This window comes from Pseudorasbora parva, chromosome 25 (assembly GCF_024679245.1).
Source record: "Pseudorasbora parva isolate DD20220531a chromosome 25, ASM2467924v1, whole genome shotgun sequence".
Taxonomy (NCBI): domain Eukaryota; kingdom Metazoa; phylum Chordata; class Actinopteri; order Cypriniformes; family Gobionidae; genus Pseudorasbora; species Pseudorasbora parva.
In genome coordinates, this window is record NC_090196.1 from 4,788,297 (window position 1) to 4,800,026 (window position 11,730).

The 11,730-nt window shown below is 38.4% G+C and overlaps 1 protein-coding gene across 3 annotated transcripts in view; it reads left to right on the forward strand.

Annotated features, from left to right (window-relative positions):
• The window catches only part of ccdc136a (coiled-coil domain containing 136a), a 44,388-nt gene extending 33,341 nt beyond the window's left edge, over positions 1-11,047 (forward strand). For 2 of the 3 annotated variants that reach the window (XM_067436137.1, XM_067436138.1), the window contains 8 exons: positions 1,608-1,682; positions 1,898-2,200; positions 4,867-4,902; positions 5,099-5,210; positions 5,444-5,723; positions 5,823-5,954; positions 9,339-9,406; positions 9,687-11,047. In XM_067436137.1, coding sequence (XP_067292238.1) covers positions 1,608-1,682; positions 1,898-2,200; positions 4,867-4,902; positions 5,099-5,210; positions 5,444-5,723; positions 5,823-5,954; positions 9,339-9,344 — 944 coding nt within the window. In that variant the 3' untranslated portion in view covers positions 9,345-9,406; positions 9,687-11,047. The remainder of the gene's footprint in view (positions 1-1,607; positions 1,683-1,897; positions 2,201-4,866; positions 4,903-5,098; positions 5,211-5,443; positions 5,724-5,822; positions 5,955-9,338; positions 9,407-9,686) is intronic. The other variant, XM_067436139.1, reaches the window with a different exon arrangement.
• The last annotated feature ends 683 nt before the right edge of the window (positions 11,048-11,730 follow it).

Here is an 11,730-nt window from a genome sequence, read left to right on the forward strand (position 1 = left end):
GTGAACTAACCCTTTAACCGTCTGACTCACACATCCATCATGTTTGTCGTTTTTTAACACATTTTTTATCCGCGTTTGTAGTGCTAATCGAATCCTTGTCAAACTTGCAATGGGTTGTGGGCAATATTAGCCATTAGAGTGCGCATCGATCCGCACTTCGAATTCTGACCGGAAATAGTAAATCATCCGGGTATCTTTGGAATACTCTTTTCAACGGTTTGGGACATACTAATTCTATTTTCGAATTCTATTTTGTTTGGATAGTATGCGAATTGGGACACCATGTCTGTTCCCACAGCTCTTGGCCCCACCCTGCTTGCCCCACCTCCCCTGTTTTGTTTTGGGTTGCTAAAGTCTTTTAATTTTACTGTGATTATTTACTTTCTCTTAAATATTTTCCTTGCACATAAATGTCCATCCATTCTCCAAACCGCTTGTCGGCTGTAGGGTTGCAGGGAGCCTGGAGCCATAATATAAATGTTCTGGTGATTTTTTTTTATTTAGTTATCTTATCTTTTTAAGGGGCGGCAGTGGCTCAGTGGTTCATGTAGGTTGCCTACAAACCAGAAGGTTGGTTGTTCAATCCCCGATTTCACCTGAACAAGTGTCGAGGCGTCCATGAGCTAGACTCTAACCCCCCACTGCTCCTGATGAGCTGGATGGCGCCTTACATGACGGACATCGCCGTCGGTGTATGAATGAGTGAATGTGAGGCAAAAATGTAAAGCGCTTTGGATGACCATATAGGGTCTGTTGAAAGCGCTATATAATTGCAGTCCATTTACCATTTTTTAAAGAAAATGTGTGTTGTTCTGTACCATATGTATAATGCTTTCTGGTCCCCCTATATAGTAGGTGTCTTGTACTGCTATGTACTTATGTCTGGGGGGTAGGGGCTGGGACTGGGTAGGTTTAAGGGTAGGGGATGTAAGGGAATATCATGTTGGATCTAATTACAGCAATTAATTAGAGGTGTAATTATAATTTAAATAAAGTTCAATTTAAAAAAAAACATGTATGTACACAATAAGTGCATTGTATAAAATGATTCATTTAAATGTTAGTACAAAGCAGATCATTTTAATGTAGTGCATTTACCTAATTTAACAGTGTGTATATATATATATAATTTATTTTTTTTATTTTTTTGTGCTGTGTGATGTCTTAAACTTAAGATAGAGACTGAAGAAAAAGCAGAATGCATTTCATTTTGCAGCAAATAAAAAAAAGGAGATTACTAATTGCTTTAACTCCTAAAATAGGCTGATGAAAGAAATTCTGAATTTGGAACCGCAATGCAGTTCCAAATTCACCACTTATTTTAAAAAATTTTATATAAATTTTCAAACAAACATCTTCCATGTTGTCATTATGGGGTATTGTAGAATTGTAATGAATATAATCCATTTTGGAATAAGACCTTAACATAATAAAATCTGGAAAAAGTGAAGTGCCATGAATACTTTCCGGATGCACTGTATAATTGCAGGTATTAGAAACAACAGCACTCTTGCTTTTTATCTGATAATATATAATTGTGTTAATGTTCTAACTAGCTAATTATTTTAACCCTATATTTCTAATGTTTTTCTCTATCCTCGTTTCAGGTCTTCTTGAGGAGGAACGTTTAGCTAGTGCTCATCAGGCAGAGGCCTTCACAAGACAGATCCAGCGTCTGCAAGGTAACAGAGACTCCGAATACACAAAACCAAGAGATTGATATGAAGAAGCACAGAAATATTTACTTAAATTATGAATATTATTTCACTAGATAATATCAAAGCATGTGCAAACATTTCATTCAAAATCTTTGGAACAACATTTGCTGCCACGCTTTGAAAAGCAAAAGACTGTTTGTAAAAGTCATACGTTTCTTATTATCTCCCAACCCCGGTAGCCCAGCTTCGTTCTGTTCAAGAAGAGATGGACAGTCTAGAGGAGGAGAAGGAAAGCGAGCTTCTGGAAGCGCAGGAGGAACTGCGGACGGCGCAGGAGGAGGTGCTGGTGCTGCAGCAGGCGGCGGAGGAGGCTGCGGCCGAACGGGAGAATGATATCGCCAGCCTGCAGGAGGAGCTCTGCCGTTTACGGGCTGAAATCTCACGGCTGGAGAACACGGAACAGGAGTATGAGCTGGAGATCGTCACGCTCCGAGCAGAAATAGAGATGAAGAGCCAGTTCCGTCAACAGCAGAGGAAAGAGGGTGAGAGCAAAACACAAGACTAAAAGAGCTTTGAGTCAGATGTCTTAAGATGAAAATATTTACAGCAATACCAAGTACTAACATAAATAATTCGGCAGTTAGACAATTTGAACCTGTTCCTCCCGAACTTTTTTAATAAAACAATTTATGTCATCCGTTTTTTCATCAACTTGTCCATTGATGTGCAGACGCTGTTGTAAGATATGCTGCTGCATGAATAGACATAAACTCTGTAGCAGATCTAGGCAGGTGGAGCTGGGGGAGGGGGAGGGTTTCAGAGGAACCAGCTTACAGTAAACACTGAACCAGACTACATGTTGAGAAAGCAATCTCATTGGCACAGATTGGCTACAGCTTGTGCCATGTAATAAATTATGTGATTGCTAGCAGATTGTATTTAAAAAAAACTGTCAGCATGTGGCTTCTAGATTTCATGGTTAAGTATGTATATATATATATATATATATATATATATATATATATATATATATATATATATATATATATATATATATATATATTACAAATATTTTAAAAAAAAGAACAGGCAATACAGTAAATACATTAAAATACTAGTTACATTAGAAAGTCGATTAAAAAAATATTACAGTCCATACACTCAAAAAAAAAATATTGCATGATGCTGTTCACTTTATTTAATTAACTCATAAGACTTTTTAATGTTTAATGTTGGTATTTAAAAGTGTGTGTTATGTTAGTGTTTTTGGAGGTTACCACTGTGGGGAAGTGTAGAGCATGTGCTCAGGGTCAGGACCTGCTAAGAACAAAGTTGTTTCATTAATAAACACAACTATTTTGAGCATGCCATGGATGCATGGGCGTCGGAACCATTGTGTGTGTGTGTGTGTGTGGGACAAGACCCACCCACTTTTTAAGACCAATGATATTGGACCCACTCACTTTTATCAGCTCTAATTCAGCACATGTCTGCTTACATTGACTACCCCTTAACCGAGAAAATTATTAAGAAACTTATTATTAAACACATGTTAAACACTTTTTTTCCCCTTTTCTAATATTTTCCATTTTTTATTGAAAATAAATACCTTTCCGATCTGATATGTGATGGGGAAAGCGAGTGTGGCAAAAGGCGGATTTGAACCTATGCTCCCAATATGCATCTAAACTAAATGCCAAGTGTCTTACCTCTACTCTATTGCCACGATTAATAACAGTGATTTCTGTCATTTTGTCTGGCCCAGTCAATCGTTTAGTAAACGGCACTTTTTCTGTCTGGACACGGAGCATAAAAAACATGCAACTTGTTCATTATCATTATTTGTGAAACTGTTGATTTCTATGGCAGTTAAATGAATATAGCCTTTTTATTAGACTATTGGTACTGACTGGTTTGATGTCTTTTTGGTATAGGAAAGGGATATGGCCTAAAACGCACCATAATGCACGAAATCACATCTATGAAATCATTTTTTTTTTTTTCTGGGGGAGAACCCCCAGACCCCCGCAAAACAATTTCCCCACCTATCATATTTTCGCTACTGACCCACCCACTTTTTATTTGCTTCGGACGCCCATGCATGGATGTAATAAAACCATCTTCTGGCTAGCCAATAAGATTTTGTAAAGGGTTTTTTTGTTAAATAACATTTGTAAATTTATAATTACCCTGGATTACTTTTTATGGTTTTTGTTTGATATCCATTTTAGAATAATTGAACTTAATAGTTTTGGACAAAATTAAGAATTCAACATAACCCAGTTAAGTGGAACCAGTTGATATAAAAAGGTTAAATAAATCCAACGTATACATTTTTGAGTGTACTAACTCAACACAGTCATGCATGAATTCGTTTTAAACAGGCTATGCAGGTTTCAATAAAAAAAGAGAAAAATATATTACTAGACTTACACATTAAAAAGCTAATTCCTCCAGGAAAACTAGACATCCTAGTTTACTAGTTTTATATATTATTGTGTATTTAAGAATTTCAAAATCAGTTTAAAGAATTGTATTTTTTTTTTCCCTATAATGTGTTGACGTTTTTATTTAGACAATGTCTGAAACATCCACTAATGTCCATGTTGACATCATTTTGAAATCAATGAATGATAAATTCACTTAATTTCTAAAACTGGTTAGCATCCTGCAGTGATGACCATAAATCACACTAGTTTTTAATAAAGGGTGGAACCCTAAAGCATTTCAGAAACGTTTGCAGCACTCAGTGTCCAGCGGGAAGAGCTCCTGCAGAATAGCAGATGGTGTGGATCATTGTCATTGTTATGTGAAGATGCAGTAAACTCTGACACTGAAGCTTTTAAGAGCGTGGATGACTACATGCATCCCACTGGATGGAAATGATTGTTACAGTCAATGTAAGGCCAAGAAAGAGGTTAAGAAAAGTACTATGTCACAGTCACAATGTGAGTGAAAGAAAAAAAACAAAATAAAAAGAAATTGTCTCCAATTGAAAATTTTCTAGTGACTGATCACATCTACATTTTTCAGTTGGCCGAATTGAAATTCTGTGAATTGATGCAATTTAATTCACATACATTCAATTCAACCAACTGAAAAATGTAGATGTGATCAGTCACTAGAAAATGTTCAATTGGAGACCTGAGTTTTTTTTTTTACAGTATTTCTGGGGATGTGTTGTAAATAAGTGATTTGTTATTTGCAGGCATAGGGTTAGCAGATATAAATAAGGTGGTTTCAGGTAAGGATAATAAAAATAATAAATCCCTTACACACTTCAGTCACTAATAAAATGATATACATTTTTTTGTCTAGTTTTTGTTTTGGTGCATGTACTAAGGTTGATTTGATTAGAATGTGTCTTTCTACAAAACGTGAACTAGTTGTTAATACCAATGTAAAAGCTCATAGCTTTCTTTCTTGCATTACTTGATTAGGTGATGTGGGTCAAATGATGGATGAATGTAAGAGTCTAAAGGAACAATGCCATGCACTGCAAGATGAAAACTCTAGACTGACTCATAGATTGCAGATACTACAAAAGAGGAGGTGAGCAACTGCACCTTTACTCAATTGCAGAGTTTAGCTCCAAGCCTAATCAAACACACCTGAACATGCTTATCAATGTCTTCAGGATCATTAGAAAATCCCAGGTGGGTGTGTTTGATCAGGGTTGGAGCTAACTTCTGCAGCGCATTGGCCCTCCGGGGCAAGATTTGAATAGCCCTGATCTAGATGTTTCTCCTGTAATTATGCACTTTCTTTTGGCTGTTATGTCACAGTTCAGACAGTTCCTACATATGTCTTAAAGAAGAACAAGAAGAGACAGAAGATGGAAAATACATGCAGTGTGGAACAGAGATGGAAACTGGAGGTTCTTATATGAATGTGAATCAGATGGGCTCCAACTGCAGGCTGGTGGATACAGGTATCCAGAAGAATATATCGTTTGAAGGCAAACCTATCACCCCCACCAGCTGGACAGGAGGATTTTCAGAGATCCTCTCACTGAGAGATCAACTCAAACAGACAGAAGAGAAGGCCACACATGTGCAGCAAGAGGTAAACGCTCTGTTATCAGTTTTTTAAATTTTTCAAATATCAGTTTATCAGTTTTCTTAAGAATTTGTTTTGTACTTTTTGCTTAATTGTGTCTGTTAGTGTGATGGACTAAAGAATGAACTACAAAATCTGCGGGAAATGTATGAGACCAGTCAGAAGGAGCGAGCTGAACTGGAGCTAGAGTTACTGCGCTGCAGGGAAGAGCTGGAGAGAGCTGCTGATGCAAAAGAGGTACATTAGTTATATAAAAGTAGGCATATAAAATATTCCCCCTTGAACTTTTTCGACCTTTTGCCACATTTCAGTCTTCAAACATGATATAAAACTGTAATTTTTTGTGAAGAATCAACAAAAAGTGGGACACAATCTTGAAGTGGAACACAATTTATTGGATATTTCAAACTTTTTTAACAAATCAAAAACTGAAAAATTGGGCGTGCAAAATTATTCGGCCCCTTTACTTTCAGTGCAGCAAACTCTCTCCAGAAGTTCAGTGAGGATCTCTGAATGATCCAATGTTGACCTAAATGACTAATGATGATAAATAGAATCCACCTGTGTGTAATCAAGTCTCCGTATAAATGCACCTGCACTGTCTCAGAGGTCCGTTTAAAGCGCAGAGAGCATCATGAAGAACAAGGAACACACCAGGCAGGTCCGAGATGCTGTTGTGGAGAAGTTTAAAGCCGGATTTGGATACAAAAAGATTTCCCAAGCTTTAAACATCCCAAGGAGCACTGTGCAAGCGATAATATTGAAATGGAAGGAGTATCAGACCACTGCAAATCTACCAAGGCCTGGCCGTCCCTCTAAACTTTCAGCTCATACAAGGAGAAGATTGATCAGAGATCAGCCAAGAGGCCCATGATCACTCTGGATGAACTGCAGAGATCTACAGCTGAGGTGGGAGACTCAAGAAGAGTGGCAAGAAGAAAGCCATTTCTTAAAGATATCCATATAAAAGTGTTGTTTAAAGTTTGCCACAAGCCACCTGGGAGACACACCAAACATGTGGAAGAAGGTGCTCTGGTCAGATGAAACCAAAATTGAACTTTTTGGCAACAATGCAAAACGTTATGTTTGGCGTAAAAGCAACACAGCTCATCACCCTGAACACACCATCCCCACTGTCCAACATGGTGGTGGCAGCATCATGGTTTGGGCCTGCTTTTCTTCAGCAGGGACAGGGAAGATGGTTCAAATTGATGGGAAGATGGATGGAGCCAAATGCAGGACCATTCTGGAAGAAAACCTGATGGAGTCTGCAAAAGACCTGAGACTGGGACGGAGATTTGTCTTCCAACAAGACAATGATCCAAAACATAAAGCAAAATCTGCAATGGAATGGTTCAAAAATAATCATATCCAGGTGTTAGAACGGCCAAGCCAAAGTCCAGACCTGAATCCATTCGAGAATCTGTGGAAAGAACTGAAAACTGCTGTTCACAAACGCTCTCCATCCAACCTCACTGAGCTCCAGCTGGAGGAGGAATGGGCAAAAATGTCAGTCTCTCGATGTACAAAACTGATGGAGACATACCCCAAGAGACTTACAGCTGTAATCGCAGCAAAAGGGGGCGCTACAAAGTATTAATTTAAGGGGGCCAAAAAATTTTGCATGCCCAATTTTTCAGTTTTTGGTTTGTTAAAAAAGTTTGAAAATACTTTTACAATAAATTTCGTTCCACTTCATGATTGTTTCCCACTTGTTGTTGTTTCTTCACAAAAAATTACAGTTTCATATCATTATGTTTGAAGCCTGAAATGTGGCAAAAGTTCGCAAAGTTCAAGGGGGCCAAATATTTTCGCAAGGCACTGTAGTTTAGTACGCGGATGCCCTGTAGTCTCAGAGGAGCCAAGGCTGCATCCACACACTTCACGAAAGTGCGGTGCGATAACGCTAGGCCGAACGGAAGAACCTGATATTGGTAAGCTTCGCCCCCGAAAGCAAACCTGATGAACTTCATGTGCTGCGGAAGGCTGAAGACGGGGAAATACGCTTCTTTTAAGTCTATTGTGACACACCAGTCCTCGGACCTGATTTGGTACATGATTTGCTTCAATGTGAGCATTTTGAATTTTAATCTTTTTACTGCTCTGTTTAACTGACGCAGATCTAGAATTAGATGCAGCCCTCCATCCTTATTTGGAACTATGAAGTGCCAGGTGTAAAACCCCGACTCTTTGCTGTGGGGAGGGACCCTTTCTATAGCCTGCAATTCCTGCTCCATTACCAGAGCCTGCATGGGGGTGACTACTGTAGGAACTACCTTGTTGAACCTGGGTGGGTGTGACCTGAACTGAATTCTGTACCCTTTTTATATAGTTTTTAGTATATTTATGGGCGGACATGGAGATTTGCATTCGCTGAGGAACACTGCGCCCTGAAGCAGCAGAGGTGGCAGGGTTGGCAGAATGGCCCCCTGATGTCACCGAGAGTGTACAGACGCCTCGGCGCACCGTTTCCTTTTGGAGGGGACTGCCATCAGAAGCGCTGTCCTCCTGACGTCAGGGCCTCTTTGCTGAAGCCTTCCTAGAGATAATGACAGACCTTAGGTCTGCCCTACCTCGGGATAACTTCGATTGAGAGCACTGCGCCAACCCCCAGTCTCTCTGTGGGGGAGCCTGGGATGCAATGCTCTCCTTCTGTTGCACTCTGTGCAAGGAGGACGCACTCGGCTGGGGCTGCTGGGGATGAGATTTTCGGGGGAGAAACCGCTGGAATGTGGCCGCTTGTTTTTTCGCTTCTTGGAACCTCTCGATGACCGTATAAACGGAATCGCTGAAGAGGCCAGCAGAGGAGATAGGAGCATCCAGTAAAAACATTTTGTTGCAATCTTTTATGTCTTACAAGTTTAACCATAAATGCCTCTCCGTGGCCACCAGGGCTGCCATAGATCGGCCGATGGATTTGGCCGTCTCTTTGGTGGCCCGAAGAGACAAATCAGTGGCTCTCCTAATCTAGATCGTTTCTCTCCCCACTTCCTCACACTCGTCATCAATATCCCTCAGGAGGTCGGCTTGATAGGCTTGCAACACCACTACGGTATCCATCTGCGATCCCCAGGACGCAAGCCTTCGCTGTGCCTCGGCAGCAGCGGGACCCGAGCCCTGAGGAACGAGAGACGAAGCACCCTCCTCAAAGAGTGCTGGGCGGGATTGAAGCGTTTTCATTGACAGCTTCTCGCAATGCTCACAGCCAGCCCCCTCGAGGGCGGCCGGGGCATGCTCTGATCCAAAGCACATTACACACAGATCATGTGTATCCCCAGACCCCACCCGTGATATAACGAGGGCAGGGAGTAACACACTGTCTAGAATGGACATTTTATATATATTTTATATATATTTTATATATATATATATATATATATATATATATATATATATATATATATATATATATATATATATATATATATATATATATATATATATATATATATATATATATATATATAATATATATATATTTATTAACCAATAAATAAATGTGTATGATTTAATATTACAATCTAAATTAAATATATATTAAATATAGTGCACATTTGATCATTGCTTTTGTTCTCAGTCTCCATAATATCATCATCACTTTTTTTCACTTTTCCTTTCTAGGAATGATGCTGATAAAAACCACTGCTTTGTTGCTGGCTGTCTGAACTTTATCGAATAAAGAATAGAAGGTAACATTTATCTTTGAGATATTGTTATTCTTTTTTAGTCTTATAATGGGGTTCTTTATATTTAGTTCTCTTTTTAACAAACATTATGCTTTCTGATGACTTTTGACATTGTCATATAGTTATTTGGTTATTTTGTTGACAGTTTATCTTAACAAATAATCGTTCTATGACTGCAGGACATCCTTTAGTATAATCATGTGTGCCAGATTATTAACATGCCAATTATTTTTTCTTACATGTGCTCTCCCCTGATGACAACCTCAAAAATCAATATGATCAGCACTCATCACAGCCTCTACAAAAACATCTGTAGTTCTTTTTGTGTGTGTGTCATTTTGTCTTTTTGCAATAATAACCAAGACAAGAAGTTCCAGCCTGTTCTGGATCACACATGACTGCTCTTGGTAAAATTCAAAAGCAGCAACTTCTCACCTCTGTTATATTCTGTTACATTTTCTTATAATACTTCAAATGTACTTTATATTAGTTTAGCAAAAGTTTTAATGATGTTTTTGATTTATTCACCATTTAGCTACCGATTGTGTTGTGTTGTAGGCTTAAATAGATTTAATATTATAATAAGTCTACATTGATTAATTCTTCCTAATACTAGATGAAGTGCAAGAAATATATTAATTGTAACAGGCCAAAAGAAGCTCTGTTAAAGGGATAGTTCACCTAAAAATGAAAATTACCCCATGATTTACTCCCCCTCAAGACATCCTAGGTGTATATGACATTCTTCTTTCAGGCGAATACAATCAAAGTTATATTTCAAAATTCTCTGGTTATAATCCAAGCTTTAAAATGGCAGTGAATGGCAGCCCTAAATTTGAAGTGAATCAATGGGTTTTTGTAAGAAAAACTTTTAAAACGTTCCACTTAGGAAGAAAGTGTAGCGCCTCTCATAGCTCAAACGCTTACGTCATCAAGTTACACTTTTTCCGTAAGTTGAATACTGAAGGTGGCCTGTCGGAAACTAGATATTTTACTTTATAACATGTTAAATATGGATATTCATCTTACAAAAATGCATCGCTTTTTCCGAAGGCTTTTATTAACCCCCCGGGAGTCGTTTGGAGCACTTTTAAAATGGATGGATGCACTTTTTTTGTCACTATAAAGCTTGGAAGAGCCAGGATATTTAATAGCATAACTCTGATTGTATTCGTCTGAAAGAAAAATGTCATGTACGATGACTTGAGGGTGAGTAAAGTAAGAAGGTTCGAAATAGACATAATATTTTACATTTGTGAAAAATTTAATTAATGAAATACTTAAAATAGTTACTTTATACCTTATATATTATTTTAGGAATTTTTACACAATGCTATTGGTTTGCAATAACTGCTATGATCTTTTCTTTTTATATTTTTATGCATGTTACCGCATGAGGCAACACTATATATAGTGCCATATAGATGATTGTATTTAGATTTGCATATTGATCAAATCTGGATTTCGGCATGCCCCCTAAGTCAACAAATAGTGCAGATCAATTAAATGTGGCATGCATTTAGTTCATAAACTCTCAAGGTCACTGATGTCAAAAGTAAATGTAACCGCTACAAAAACCACTTCAGTGAACTGAGGTCAGGTTGTTTGAGTTGTCCGAGCCACCTGCTATAAATTTACTCACATGCTTAACCTATGTTCTATTTATTTATATAAAATTTATTTTAAACTATAAATTGAAGTTAGACCTTCAAGTTTTATGACTGAACCAATAGTCAGATGACATTGTAGATCATCTCCACCATACTGATTTAGAGAGTTATGGGCCATTACAGTAATATATCTGGTTCTGTATCTGTCATTCTGTTTGACATGGTGACACTTGAGGTCACAGTTTGGAGCCCCAAACACCTCTTATACTTTGAGAAAAGGATAATTAGAATTGGGGAATGGAATTTGTTTACCAGTCCCTGTACATTCAGATATATAAGGGAAATGCCGTGCATCACTCAGTCAGATTTGTTCTTCATTGATGAGTGTCATCTATACACAACCTCTGGAAAGGAAGCAAATTGCTGATGTGGTGATTAGTTCTGAGGGCAAAGCGAGGGCAATGAGCAATTTCTGCTGGGTCAATCCCCACGGGCCTCCTTCCTTGTCTTGCACGTTGTGCCCTGTGGAGCTCTCGGACGACATTGACAGTCACATGGCACACCTGATTTTTAATTCTATGTATGAAAACAAAGTATCATTAAAACTCTGCTGGACCTCTACCCTCGGGTTCTGATACAGAGTTGCTTTAAAAGAGCTGCACGAGGGTAGTTCTGAGCCGGGACTGATGCAGGCACTGTGCTCTCTGAGCGACAAAG